The following is a 15,634-nucleotide window of genomic DNA, read 5'->3' on the forward strand; positions in this document are numbered from 1 at the left end:
AATTCACTACATGTTTCATAGACTATGTAAATAATGTATTGGAAAGGTAGGGATACAGTTGTTAAGGAATTGTTTGCCCTTATCTAGCACTTTGTCTTTTGTAGTTTGCCTCACTTCACTAAGAATCAGAGTATTCGTCTTGTAAAGGAGCAGAGTCAGGTTAAAATGTCAGCACTTTCTGCTTTGATGCTCTATATCTGTTCACTCTGAAACTAATATAAAGCAAAAAGAGAGAAGAGCACATTTATATTCTTTATACAGTCTTTCTAGTTGTGCTCTTGGACATATCGAGACCATTTTAAGATTTAATTTCTTACACGGAAAGCTACAAAGCTTTTTTATCATTACTTACTGTAGTGTTTTCTAATCTGCATTTCTCCTAATACCACTTGGGGGAAAAAAGAGAACATATTCTTTTCTGTAGTTCTTGTATAAAGTTTGTTAAAACACAATGTGGATTTAAGTGCTTTCTAATAGGTATTTTAGGTGCTATATATGTTGAAATGCCATTCCAGTCTTAAAATGGCAGTTGTGTGTGTATATATATATATATATATATATATACACACATAAATTGCTCTTAGAATCTTTTTTTTCCTGCAGGAAAAATGTTGGACTGACAGATACTACTTCAAAGCTAACAAGGTTTTCTTCATTTATTTCTCTGGGTATACACCAAATATTTTATTGGTGGCATTTGTTATTTATCTAAATTCAGAGATGGGCTTGAAATGGGCTTGCTTCAGCTGCTACTTTCTTCATTTAAAAGTCACTCTTACTACATTAACACAATGTCAATATTGAACTGTTTGGAGTTTTTTTAAGTATGTAGTGACTGACTAAGCTTAAAATCTCAAGTACAAAGAATGATATATTAATTATCTGGATTTAGATTCTAGTCCCGCAGTTTCTTGGCAGCCTACAGATAGCCTACTCTATTCATGCAGAGTATCACTGTCTTCAGGAATATGCAAGATCAAGACTTCAACTCCAATTCTGCAGGGAGTGCCTAATCATATAAATAGGTCTAATTACAATGAAATAGGAATATTCACAGTAGTGACCTTTCACAGGATTAGGTTTTGCAAAATATGGATATTGATACCATTAGCCCTAGTTAAATCCTCTTGCAATTATTTCCATTTTATAGTGTTAGTAGTTCAGGAATTTTTGTAGTTAACTGATAGTTAAATATTCTTGCAATTATTTCTCTTGTACAATGTTAGCAATTAAGTTTGTTTTTTGTTTTTGTTTTTTTTTTTTAACAAAAAATGCAATGTCTATACATCAAATAATATAACTCTGCATTTTGGGGTTTTCACATTTATATGTGGTAGATTTATTTCTGTCAGAGATAAGTGGCCATTTTGTATATAAAAACTGCCTTCCATACTACCATTTGGTTATATGGGCATCGAGTCAGTCATCAGCAAGTTTGCAGATGACACCAAGCTGGGGGCAGATGTTGCTGGGTTGGAGGGCAGAAGGGCTCTGCAGTGGGACCTTGACCACCTGGACAGATGGGCAGAGTCCAATGGGATGGTGTTAATAGCTCCAAGTGCAGGGTGCTGCACTTTGGCCACAACAACCCCATGCAGAGATACAGGCTGGGGTTGGAGTGGCTGGAGAGCAGCCAGATAGAAAGGGATCTAGGGGTGCTGATTGATACCCGCCTGAACATGAGCCAGCAGTGTGCCCAGGTGGCCAAGAGAGCCAGTGGCATCCTGGCCTGCATCAGGAATGGTGTGGTCAGCAGGAGCAGGGAGGTCATTCTGCCCCTGTACTCTGCACTGGTTAGACCACACCTTGAGTACTGTGTTCAGTTCTGGGCCCCCCAGTTTAGGCGGGACATTGAGATGCTTGAGCGTGTCCAGAGAAGGGCGACGAGGCTGGTGAGAGGCCTTGAGCACAGCCCTACGAGGAGAGGCTGAGGGAGCTGGGATTGGTTAGCCTGGAGAAGAGGAGGCTCAGGGGTGACCTTATTGCGGTCTACAACTACCTGAGGAGTGGTTGTGGCCAGGAGGAGGTTGCTCTCTTCTCTCAGGTGGCCAGCACCAGAACAAGAGGACACAGCCTCAAGCTGCACCGGGGGAAACTTAGGCTTGAGGTGAGGAGAAAGTTCTTCACTGAGAGAGTCATTGGACACTGGAATGGGCTGCCTGGGGAGGTGGTGGAGTCGCCATCCCTGGGGCTGTTCAAGGCAGGATTGGACGTGGCACTTGGTGCCATGGTCTAGCCTTGAGCTCTGTGGTAACGGGTTGGACTCGATGATCTTTGAAGTGTCTTCCAACCTTGGTGATACTGTGATACTCTGAAAATAAAAATGCTTTAACATTTTGAATCCAAATTACAAATGTCTCATTTTAATATGATCAGTTTTAAACTGGGGCAAGAAAAGAGTATGTTGCTCTACATTTAATATTAAACATTGGTATCTAATTTCTTTAGTGGTAATTTGGAACACTGTTGCAAGGTTTGGGACACAAAGTTAAAGGTCTAAAATATTTAAAACTGATAAATACAAAATAGCAGAAATATCAAAACAAACTGAGAAATTTAAAGGATAAAGTCTTACTTCTACACTTCATTCTTGCATCTGTTCTCAAAGAGATTGTATCTGATTGCACCCCCTGTACTCAGCTCTGGTGAGGTCACACCTTAGGTACTGTGTTCAGTTTTGGGGCCCTCAGTTCAAGAAACATGTTAAGGTGCTGGAGCAGTTTCAGAAAAGGGCAGCAAGCCTGGTGAAGGATCTGGAGAACAGGTCTGATGATGACTGACACAGAGATCTGGGGTTGTTTAGTTTGGAGAAGAGCACGTCTAGAGCAGACCTTCTTACTCTATAAAATTGCTTGAAAAGAAGCTGTAGCAAGGAACATTTTGGTCTCTTCTCCCTAGTAATAAGTGATAGGAAGAGAGGAAGTCACCTCAAGTTGTATCAGGGGAGATTTGGATTGGATATTGGAATAAACTCTTTCACTTAAAGAATTATCAAACACTGGAATAGGGTTCCCAGGGAGGTGGTTAAATTCCCATCCCTGGAGGTGTTTAGAAGATGCATAGATGCAGTGCTAAGAGACATGGTTTAGCAGCCATCTTGATAGTTAGAGAATGGTTGGACTCAGCAACCTCAAAAAGTGTTTTCTGACCAAAACTATTCTATAAAACAAGGCCTTCTGACTCTTCAAAACATCTACTTCTGGAGACTGAACTGGCTTACTCCAAAAACTGGTTGCTTATGAGCAAAGCATTGGGAAGACAAAGGCCCATAGAGTATCCTATAAAACATATTCTTTATTCTTAAATTTTTAACATGTACATTAAAAGACACAGATTAAATTTTATACTGGCAATTTCAAGCTAAAATTATATAAGCTTTTTTACCAAACTTATGTTGGTATTGTCCAGTTAACAGCACTTTTTTCAGTTTATTGTAATTAATCTTTCACTTGTTGTAATTAATCATTCTTATGAGAAGGTTCCCTATAAAGCCTTCATCCTCTGGTCTAATTAAGTGGAGCATATCATAGTGGTATTTTACATTCTTGTAGCATAGTTCACCATATAGAACTTTAATATATGTATAAAAATGACTGTCAAGAGCTGCAGTTTCTGTCTCCTGGGCTGAAAGAAGTTTAGAATGGAAAAAATCATACAATGTCTGGGACAAGTTCTTATTTCAACAGAACTGTCACTTGTTGAGCATCTTTTATGACTTTCACATTTCTTTTTTGCTTGGCATTCTTGCAGCATAGATGGGTACTTATGCAGCCTGCTGGACTCTGGGCAATTATGGGCAATCGCTGCCACTCCTGGAACCTTCCTGCTGCTATGTTTCCGTAGTCTAAGAGTGCAGTAGTGATATGAAAATAGACAAGTGACTGATGGTTCTTAAGTTTGGAAAGAGGAGTGCTGACATTGCATTTCCCAGTTAGATAAAGCTAATAAATATGTTTTGTAGAGCTAAGTGCTTTACCTTGACACCCCTCAGCCATTTTTATTAACCATAAACTGTAATGAGTGTGCACAGCCACGAGCCTGCCAGCTTGCTTGCTATAAGGATATCTGAGTAATCAAAATTAGCTTTCTAGCAATGGCTTCTGACTCTTGTCAGTGAAGGAATTTGTGTTACAAATCTCTCAATCTCTGAGTATGCCATGGTCTCTGAGTTTTGGGATGTGGTAAATAATTAAATGCTCCCCAGCTTCTTAATTCAACTTCTAGAATGCTTTGAGATCAAGACATTGGAAAATGGCAAGTTTTTGTGGTTAATAATAACAGTTAATAATCTGTTGTGAATTATTAATATTATTTTCTGTGTTAATATTATTTTTATTATTAATATTTAAAAATTCAGGAAAATTCCCTGAGATTCTTTGGATTTTCAGTCATCAGGAAGTAGTTGCGCAGAGGGTATTTGTAAACACAGAATTAACAGTTTAAACAATGAGAACTTGGAAAAAATAGGAACGCAAAACAGGAAAATTCTATGCTTATGGAGCCTTAACATTAACTCTAGCTTATGTATTCACAATGCTTTGGTCCCTGAGTAAGTATTCTGTATTTCCAAAACTCGTGATAATGATGCTGGGTAAAATACAAAATATTCCAGGCAGAGAGAGGGAAAGGGCTGAGATGCTGCTGCTGAGCTAGTGCAAGCTACACACATGTGGCTGCCATGATTCCCAGTTAAGGAGCCGCGAATGGGGTGTTGCTCCGGGTGGAGGATCAGTGCAGAAAGGCAGTTTCTAAATCACCCCCCCTTTAAATACATGATTTTGAAAATTAAATTAGCCAATAGGCACTAGCAACATTGTTCTGGGCAACAAATTCAAAGCTTCATGCCTTCTTTGACTACGCAGGCATGTTGAGGGGCAGCGCAAGATACCTGACATGTGGTGCTATGGCCCCAGCCCTCAGTGCTTTGTTGGGGCCAAACTCCTATTGTTTGCTCATCTACTCAACTTCCCAGACCCACAACAGGAGGAGGAGAGTAAGGATTAAACCAGCCTGACAGGATTTATGCTCTACCAGGACAGTTTTATATGATAAGAAAGAAATCAATGATGAAAAACACTCTGCTTGCTTTTTTTTCCCCCCAAGTTCCTGCTAGATATGGCAATGCAAAACATGGACTTTATATTGCCTGTGACAGGGTTTGGGTGTTCCCTGCCCTCCCCCCCCCCCCTACTTTAGAAATCACCCAGACTAGACTCAGCCAGCTCTGGGAATATGAATGAAGCTATTTATTTGCAGCAGCACAATATACAAGCAGATATTTACAGTATATACAGTTATATACAGAAATATACAAGGTAAAAGGTAATACAGAAACACAACTCCCCTCCCAGAAACCTGAGTCCGCAGGAGGGGCTCTCAACTACCCCTCACCTTCCCCCTGCCCCTCTCAACCATACCCCAGTCCTAAAGAAGAATGGAGGTTCAGCCAAGAGGTTAAGAAGCAAAGCGGGTTAGGCCAAAAGGAAGGTGAGGTTAGGGAGTAAGATGTTGATCAGCCAGCAGCCCAAGTGAGAGAAAATGGTGAGAGTGTTATCTGATGTTTTCATTTCTCCTTCCCAAACTCCTCAGTGAGACTGAGGAAAGTAGACATCACCATTGTTTTCCTTTCACAGCCTATAAGCTAGTTCTTCTCACCAAAACATTCTGGCTAGCTTCAAACTAGCACATTGCCTGATGCAAATAATGCTTTTGACTAATTGATTAAGTGGACTTGAAACCTTGAATTTCCTATTGTGGAAATAGTTCAAGTAGCTGTTGCCATTGTACAAATTAACATTAAGGTTTCTGGCATTTATATTAAATGCTATTGAGTGAGACTTTCTTCCTCTGTATTCCTCTTTTTTCCTATCAAGTTAGTCATGGCTACCATCACTAAATTATAAAGTGTTTTTCCATTGTTCCCTCACTTAAAATGGTTGTAGTAAACACAACACAGAGCCTCTAGACCTGCTGCAAAGACGATACTTTATTTTCACAGAGACTTAAAAATCTGGAGAGAATTCTTGTAGACAAAGATGAGCTAAATGAATTTGTCATGACTGGACTTGTCATTGACCTGCTGAGTATTGACTGAAACATTTATGACTTGGATTTGCTAAAAGTGACTAGATTTGAATTGTGCTTTTCCCACTCAGCCTTCCTAAGTTTCTACACAAGTGTAACTTTAAATCTGAGGAGTTGCAGAGTCCAAGTGCTTCTCAGAGAGGCTGTCATCCAATGTAGTGTCTATAACTTTTCTTGATATAACTGCACTGAATTTAATCTTCTGTCTTGTAGAGATGAAGTATTTTTATGTGGTTAGCTAACCTGGATAACAGAAGCACCAGTAGCAGTGGACTGTGACAGCCTGGGCACACCTTACTTCTAACTCAGGATAAATCCTAGGATTGCCATTTCTGCTCAGATCCTTGCAGCAGCATCTGACTGCTTATCAGTGCCTCAGTCCATGAACTCTGCTGTACTTGCTCATGATCCATGCACCCTACCCTTCCTATCTTTTTTTCTCACCTTTGATGGGTTTACAGAAGTTTGCAGGATTCATACACAATACAAAATTTGTCACTTGGAAGAGCATTCTGTCTGAAATCTGCTCTTTGGTTAGGAGTTACCTTTCGAGTGTAGCACTTAGCATTATGAAATAAACCTAAACCTGTGATGTAATTGTGAGATGCTGTAAAAAACAGGTATTTACTTCATGTTCCCATCTGTAAAGCATGGATGAAAGTGAAAGGGCCTAATAATATAGTGTGGAATATAACTTGCCTTGCTAGCATTATGAAGCTGATGGAAATAAGAAGCTATTACACAAAACAGAAACAGAAGCTCCACTTTTTCTGTTGTGAGTGGTAAGTGAATATGATGGTAAACTTTCTTGTCCCAAGCCAGAAAGACATATCTTATTGGGTAAGTTTAATACACGTTTGCATCTGTATTTTCTTGATATTATGTTAAAATTTGAGCCAAAGCTTTTATTGTAACTGAAGCTTGGCCCCAGTTATGTATTCATTCTTGTCTTCCTTGGAATATGGTGCTCTCTGTAGCCTTCTGCACCAAACCTTTTGTTATTGTCAGCAAATTTTGCAATATGGAAATTGGTATTGGTGTACTGGCACCTCCCCTTGGCAGAACTGTCCTTCAGAGCAGTTTAGATCACTCTCTTCTTCTTTAATTCCATTCAGTAAATATCAACAGATATAATCTGCTGTGTCAGCAATTCAAATTTTTAACTAATGTTTTCAATTTGGTTTTCCTCATTTTCTTCTGTTCTTTTTATTGAACGAGTTCCTTTACTTTGTCCTCACTTCCAGCTTCCCCCTACTGTGCTTTCCATGCACATTGGTTTCCTACTGAGATTGTATACAAATATTAGAGCTCTAACTCACACTTTAGTCAGCAGGATGTACTGCACTCTGTGGGCACACTCAGTTCAAATAAGCCCATTGGCAATACAATAAATCAAGTGATTAACAAGAAGCAAAGTGCCAGCCTCTCGCTTTTTCTGCCCAAAAGCTTGTGGTGCACTGTAGTAAACTGTTTGGGGTTTTTTTTACTGAAAGACAGAAATCAGTGGTGTATCCTAAGACATGAATACTGTAAACCTGCACTGATGTGTGAGAAGCCTGGAAAAACCTGTAGAAACCTATTCCTGACTCTGTAAAAGTTGATAATATCAAAGTGGTTTAATGAGGGATAGAAAATGTGTAACAGAAACCTAGTTTTATGTTAAACTGAACACAAACGTGGTAGTGGGTAACCACGGTAAGTACTATGTACTTAGTAGCTGTTTAGCTGTAGAGAGTTGTACTGCCCAAGTTACAGGCAATGCAGTGGAAAATACAACAAACATGGCTAGAGGTAGAATGCACTTTCATTTTACTCTGATCATCTTTGCATGTGCTGGTCATATTGGCCAATAACTGGCCAGCTCTCTGTGGTGTTCAGACAATCTGTTGCATGGCCCAGCTTCTGTGCTTGCAGATTTGCTTTTGACCATTCATGCAGAGAACAGTAGTGCCTATTCCTTAGAAGCACAGGCATTCTAAATGTGATCATATGTATTTAAAATGCAGCTAAAATACAGGTTAGAAATGCATTTTGTGTTGTGGGTTTGGTTTGGTTTGGGTTGGGTTGGGTTGTTTTTTTCAAGCATTTATATTCCATGTATTTCAAATGAGAGCAGTATTTCCTTCACAACCTTCTCCTTTCCATCTTTTGTAACAAACAAGAAGGCCAAAATTAGATAGAAGACTGAACTGTTTGTAAAATCTCATGAACTGAATCGTAGGGAAAAAACAAAAGTATGTAATGTGTGTGTGAGGTAATTTTTTAAATAAAGATATCAAGGGCATAAGCATTGGAACATTCCCTTAGAGCATCAGTGCACATTGCTGGTTTTTTCTGCTCTACTTAATTGGCTATTAAAATTAATTTATATTGTATTTTTCAACTTTATATACATCTTGGGGCACTGCATGCATTAAAAAGGGCAGGGATATACCTTCTCTGGGAAGGGCAATTTAATAGTATTCTAATTCAGTGGTATTTATGTAACCTGATTCCACCTCCATATGTCCTCAGTATTCCAGTCTAGAGCTAATCCAAAATACAAGACTGGGTCACATAAAGAATCTGGCCCTCAGTCAACAAAACGCTTTTCTGCTGAGAAGTGAAAGATAAAGAAAAAGATGTAATTACTGTAATGACAGGTTAGACCTTTAAATTCATGCTGCAATCAGTGATTCCTGTGGTGCTCTGCTGCAATCATGGTTTAGTGCTGACTAGAGAGATGAGACAGGTAAAGACTGTAAAGTACTCTGAATCTAAATGCCTATAGGAAAGTCACACTTCTCATTTTCAGATGGTGATTCTGGCTTCAAACTTGAGTGCAACAGAGTGGATTGTCTTGGAAGGAGAGCCTTGAACTATTTTTCATGTGTGTAAAAATTAAATAAATAGAACCTCCCAATGTTAGTCCCTCCTCTCCCAGAATAAAATAGTAAACTATAAATTATTTTTAATCTTATGAAGCTGCTTTATGTGCCACACACACTTACATATATAGCATCAGAGATGACAGATATTAGTTTTGTCTTTAGTAATTATGTAATCAAAGAGAATTTTTTTATTGTGGAGGGATATGCTTGCCAGAGCTGTTATATTTCAAGTGCTGTCAAATCAATGACAAAATAATTCCAAACATTGTTAGAATTTCTTACTGCTTACTTCGTTCTCAAAGTCAGGCTTGAAAATGTGTGTACAGCATTAGTAAATACTTCTATTTTATTCTGGATTTGAAGGATTGTTGGATTATGGATTTAAAATAAGTATTTCCAGCTGATGCTGATGGAGCTGTACAATCATTTTGCAAGCATTTAGGATAAAGGGTATTGGCCCTAATCCTAAAAATTGTATTGATGCAGTTAATCCTTATATCTTTGAGCTATGTCCCTGAAGTCAACTAGAACTTTTGCATGAGTAGTTGCAGAACCAGCCTCAGTCATTTAAATAATTGTGTCTGGAAGACAACTGATGAGCTCTATTAATAATTTTGCATAGAGATCACAGAGATTAAAAGCAGATGTTTTCCACAAGTTGATCAGAATGATATCCTAGCCTAATGGTAAAGCAAAGGTACATTTCATTTGCTTTGCTGCACAGTTAGTTTGTTGCACATAGAAAAAGGATTTGCAGAAGATAAGAGAATGAGTTGTCAATATGACTGATGTCAGTCAAGGTACTATTTTCTTCTTTTTTGACATGCTACAGTAAAAAAGATTTCATCTACTTCTGATTATTAATTGTCAAAATCTGGACAGAGAATTACATTTCTGCATTTGGTGATTCCCAGGGTTGAGTAGCAGAGGCGGTAATGGGGGGCCCTTGGAAATTGTGAAGGCAAAGATAAATTCAAAGTGATAGCATCACACTACTTCATACGCTAAACAAGTTGTTTAGCCTGACTTAAGCAATTCTGGTAGTATAGTCTGCACTATTTCCTAGCCTCATGACACAGCAGATCACCCACTGTGTGACCAAAAACATTTCAGAAAATATCATATCCTTCGTTAAAAGTTCCTGTATTAATGAGAAATACTTCTGTGAGTGTGATATATTGCTTTTTAATCTTTCTGTACTCAGTTTTTATAATCATTCCATTTATGGCTAAAGTTCTACACTATAACATTTCCTTCTATTTCATAGCCGACTTCGTAATGCAACCCAAATATTGTGATTTTTTTGAGAGATAGGTTCTCTCCATCTTTAGTAAAGCCTTTAATGTAAATGTCTGAGACCAAGCCTGAAGCTGTTATGGTTTAGTTTAGTTTCTATTTTACTTGGAAGGCAAAGATCGTATACAAATACTAGCTAGGTTTCAAGGCATTTTTGGTAATGGATCTATGCCCACAAATAATAGGCACAATCAGAAGACTATAAAACCATGGAACAGTTTGATTTAGAAGATTGTCTAGTTTCAACCCTCTGTCATGGACAGGACACCTTCTAGTAGACCAAGTTGTTCAAAGCCCCATCCTACCTGGCCTTGAACACTTCCAGGAATGGGTCATCTACAGCCTCTCTGGGCAGTCCGTGCCTGTGCCTCACCACTGTCATGGTGAAGAAGTTCTTCCTTACAACTAATACAAATCTAACCTCTTTCAGTGTTCTCTCACTAGCCCTTTTTCTGTCACTATATGCCCTTGTAAAAGGTGTCTCTCTAGCTTTCTCATAGGCTCCCTTTAAGTACTGGAAAGATACTATATGCATCTTCTCTGGACTGAACAACTCCAATTCTCTCAGCCTGTCTTCATAGGAGAGGTGCTTCAGCCCCAGATCATATACATGGTCCTTCTCTGACTGGCTGCAAGAGGTCCATGTCTGTCTTGTGTTGGGGTCTGCAGAGCTGAATACAGGATGTAGATGTACAGACTGTATACAGAATGTATACATAAGTAAGGAAGGATTTCTGAAGCCTGTGCTTTATAGTCACAGGAGAGAATAGCTAGCCCCTTAATCCTCTGTGTGCTTTTCCTGGACAGCAGTTTCACATATTTATTCATGTACAGACCCTGTTTATTATGCTGGCCAGAGAAAGCAGAAGTGATCCCTCTCACTGTTTATTCAAAGCAGATGATGAATATATAACTTAACATTTAAATTCCCCAATAGTATTGAGGCTTCAAATCTAAGTTTATAAATGCAGTTTCTCACAGGTTGTCTATTCCAAAGACAACATCTGAATGACATAAAGATGCATGTTAGGATGGGATGTTGGGTGAGGAGAGGAACAAACACTATTGGTTGTCCACAGATTTTAGCAGCTGTAGGACCTGAGATTATGGCTTGCAGTCTGTTTAGGTATAGTTAAGTTCATCTTTATTATGAGCAATGGAGGATTTTGAGGAGAAAGTTTAAAGAAGATAAAACAGTGAGCACCGAAATGAAGAAAATGCATAATGTTAAAATGCTTGCCAGAAAAGTAGATGTTTGAGGTAGCTACTGTTGGTGCACATGTGGAAGAGTGACCTTTCAACTCACAGCCTAGTGAAGAGTTAAAGAGACCCAGAGTTAGTTCTTTGTTTTTGCATTGTGGGCTGAGGCGAAAAAGTTGCATTTTAGGAACTGTTATGCAGGATGCTTATGGCAGTGTGTTGATCCATCATATCTGAGCCTCTTCAGTATTTTCATTATTAGTGGAATTTTTTGTGATCATAAAGTATCAGAGGTAGTAATTTTCTTCTCCTGCCTAAGAAGACTATATCAGAAGAAAAGCATATAATGTTTTCCTTTATTCCTTTTTCTCTAATAGATGATCCTCTTTCTTTAGATTAATAGCCTCTATTTCAATTACTTTTCCTACTGTTCTCTTTTTCAATGTTCGGCTACTGATTTAAGGAATTTTTTTTTTTTACTGAAGTGGTGTTAAGGTAGTTTTAGGATCTAAAAAATAAAATACTGTCTAGAGATTCAGTTTCTACAGAGACTGTAGGATTGAAAGATGTAGCCTTTAATCAGTACCAAAACTTTGAAATTAGCAGGCTTTTTAGCAGGGCTAAAAAAAAAATCATTTGCCTTCCAAATTTACTATGCTATTTATATTTTAATTGTGTTCAAACATTAGAGTATGTGATTACAGCAGCTGTTTTTTGTAATTTTCTTCTTAGAGTATGCAATATTCCCATTATTGGAGTATTTCTTGGGGAGAGAGAGAGAAAATTAATCTTAAAAGGATTGTAAAATGTAGTCCACTATTACAAAGAAATATTTGGATAAATATTTAAAGTTGGTGAATCCTTCTAGAGAGTAAAGGTGACTTGTGGAAGAGGCAGAAGGAGCAGAAATGAGAAATCATGGGGACATTTGAACTTCAGGGAAAAGTTTAACACTGTGCTCTTAGCCTTATTATTACCCAAATAGGAGGCATATGAGATAATTTAGGCTCTATAGAGTAAATAAATTTCATCTGGACTACAGTGGGACTTCTTTCCATTGACAGTGAAATGGTCTTATAAATGTTAGCTGTACCTATATTAATACCTGTATTTATTTTAAAATTGAAAGACTGATGTTCTCCCCTCCCCCCCCAAATACCTCTGTAGTAAAGCATCCTGTATTGAGAATGAGGTTGAGCTGGAGCATCTCAAAAGATCTCTTTCAACCCCAGCCATTTTGCAAACTATTCTGTTGAAAACCATTTTCTGCAGATGCTGTAGTGATTCTACTTTCATACCAATGAAAGAAATGTGAACTGGAGGACTGAAAACATGATCAGACTTAAGTAGGTAGTCCATGGACGCATGTTCTTAGTGTTTTAAAGGGAAGGTAGAGGAAGCTGGTGTTGTATACAGCTAGTTCACAGTATTATTAAGAACCTTCTTAAGAAAGACATTAATTATAACTTTCCCCCGCTATATTTTTGTTTTGTTTTCCCTGCAGCTGGACCCCTGGAACTTCCTCTTTTTGAGCTGATCCCATCACAAAGACAAGTGGTTTTTCATGGAGACCGCTTGCCATTTCAGTGTACTGCAACATATGTTGACAACACCACCCAAGTGCATTGGTACCACGCTGGTCGCCTGATTGAAACAGATGAAGAGCGTGGCATATTTGTGGAGGATAGCATCGTTCATGACTGCTGCTTAATTACACGGTAATCTCTACCCTTTGTAACAGTCAGAGCTGTAGGCAAGGTGAACAGATTCAACACTTGGAGCAAGCCTCATTAAAACATGCATCAAGAGTTGTTTTATTTGAAGCAGTTCAATTGCATACTTGAATTTGAACACACAGGCAGAGATTTTTTCATGGCTTTGAACAGCCGTGGCTCCAAATCTTACTTCTTTTGTCTGAGTACTCAGATATGAGCAGCTATGGGTTTGAAACCAAACAGTTTCTTAGACAGTGAAACGTGAGAAGAAACTAAGCTTAGAATACCTTCAATAGCATATGAGAATGCAGCCAAACTACTTCCTGACACTGTGTGAATGTCTGTGAAGAACTGTCAGATTAAAAGTCTTGGATTAATTTTCATAGGTTCCAATGACCTGGATCCTGTATTCCTTAGCTAGGTAACCTCATATTTATTTCTTATTAAACTATTTCTCAACCTTTTATGAGTTTTACCATCTGACCGAGACTCAGAGAACTTTTTGCTGATGTGACAAATGCAAGGGAAATGAAGTAGAGCAGTCTTTCATAAAAGAATTTGCAACTAACATGTGGTGATGACCATATCATTCCAGTCTTGCCTCAGTTTTCAAATTCAAATCTCATTTAATAAATTATTATGAATTTCTATGGATTTTTTTGTTTGTTTTCCTCATAGGTATTGGCTTGTCAGTAAAAGCTGCTAATCTGTTACATCCTTTTGTCCTCTGCCAGTTTCCATTATTGATCAAAAAAAGAGTGATTCTGTGTCTCTGTTCAGCCTTTCTCTTTGTAGAAGATGGAGTGAAAATAGCTATGCTAATTACCTCTGGATCATCATTAACATCTTTTCACTCAACCGGTTTCTATAAATATAATTGACCTGGAATGCTTCTCAATCTATCAAATGAAAGTTATGAAGGGAGTCAAATTAATCCCTCTCCACTGGGGTCTTTCAGCTTTATTGATTTTAATTTTATCTGCTCACTGATTATTTGACCTCTTTTGAGTTCTATGGATCTAGAGGTGTAGATCTGACCTATTCCTGCAGCTACTGACTTTCTTCTGATACCAATGTGCATGGATATAGTGAATAATGAAAATGACTATTAGACCAATTAGTATGGTAACGCCAAGTGCACGATCTATTATATAACTGCCAAATCACTTAATTAAAGCATATTCTTCTTATTTACATGATAGCAAAATTAAAAGACATGCTGTTAATCACCCCATATTTTTTCAACTGAATAGTATTTTTCACTATATGAACAAATTGTGCAGCACAGTAATAAACAGAAATAAATTGTCTACAAAGATTTTCAAAATAGCTCTCATGCTTAAAAAACTACTTTAGAAAACTACTGAATTTCATCTTAGATTGCTTAATTTTTACCAGACTATAAAGTAAAAACCATTGTCTACCATAGCAATATTTTAGTAAGGATGGGCAATCTGATACTTGTCTAATTTACTGTGCCACTAAGTAAGTGATCTTGATGCTCATGTTGCAGTATTCACTAGGACCAGGTATATAGAAACAATATTCTCTAAATATATAGTGGAATTTGCTGTTACATGCTGGAAATAGTCTTCCAAGTTGTATTCAAAATGAGACACAGTATTGTTTAAATTAAACTCAAATTCTTTAAATTGCTATTTAGAAGTGTACAACATTTCAATTGCTCATTTATTTGAGCTGTGTATTTCACTTCACAATAAAGTAGGGCATCAACACTGCATTTACTGTGCATCTTGGTTCTTACTGGGCCAGAACTGCTAATACTGAAGAAGTTGTGCTTTGCCTTTATTGAGGGGCTGAATAAAAATCAGCTTACTTGACTCTTTTGAAACTAGCTTTTAAAGACCATACTATTTCGAAGTCGATGTTTTTTTTTAAATATAAATTATAGAGATTTATTGTTTCTTCAAGTTGAAGATGAGAAAACATTAGCCATTGTAAAAACTCTCTTCAGCAACTCTAAATTTTAATCCCAACATCATGACCACATATCCTATAACTGCATTAATATCATTATTGTTGCATGGTGATATATAATAGTATTCTGATTACATGTTACAGTAGTGTGGATCAATATGCTTGTTACATGATATTACACACTAGCTTGTGGTGGTTCCTAAGGCTAAATTGCAGTGGTATGAGTAACTGTGAAACACCAGAAATACTATGTCTCCCTGAGGTTTTCATATATTAAGTATAGGACTTTGAGTGAAAAGAAAGATAATTTAAAATCCTGACTTAAGTTTCATGTTTCGCCTTCCTTCCCATACCTGCCCTTTACAGCAAATGTCCACTGTCTGTGGCTTTCTGTGATTGCACTAAAAGAGAAGCTTTAGCTTGTGCTGCTTAGCAAGTTAAAATTCCTGAAGCTAGTTTTGAACGAAGCACTGCAGTCTTGTTCCAAAAAATGCTTATTCAAGCATTTTTAGGTGGTTATTTTGTTGGGTA

At 37.7% G+C, this 15,634-nt stretch overlaps 1 protein-coding gene across 3 annotated transcripts in view; it reads left to right on the forward strand.

The window, feature by feature from the left end:
- LOC135176046 (adhesion G protein-coupled receptor A3-like) overlaps positions 1-15,634 on the forward strand; it is a 293,150-nt gene that overhangs the window by 130,808 nt on the left and 146,708 nt on the right. For all 3 annotated transcript variants that reach the window (XM_064144647.1, XM_064144649.1, XM_064144650.1), the window contains exon 7: positions 12,955-13,168. In XM_064144647.1, coding sequence (XP_064000717.1) covers positions 12,955-13,168 — 214 coding nt within the window. The remainder of the gene's footprint in view (positions 1-12,954; positions 13,169-15,634) is intronic.

The sequence above is a fragment of the Pogoniulus pusillus genome, chromosome 6 (assembly GCF_015220805.1).
Source record: "Pogoniulus pusillus isolate bPogPus1 chromosome 6, bPogPus1.pri, whole genome shotgun sequence".
Taxonomy (NCBI): domain Eukaryota; kingdom Metazoa; phylum Chordata; class Aves; order Piciformes; family Lybiidae; genus Pogoniulus; species Pogoniulus pusillus.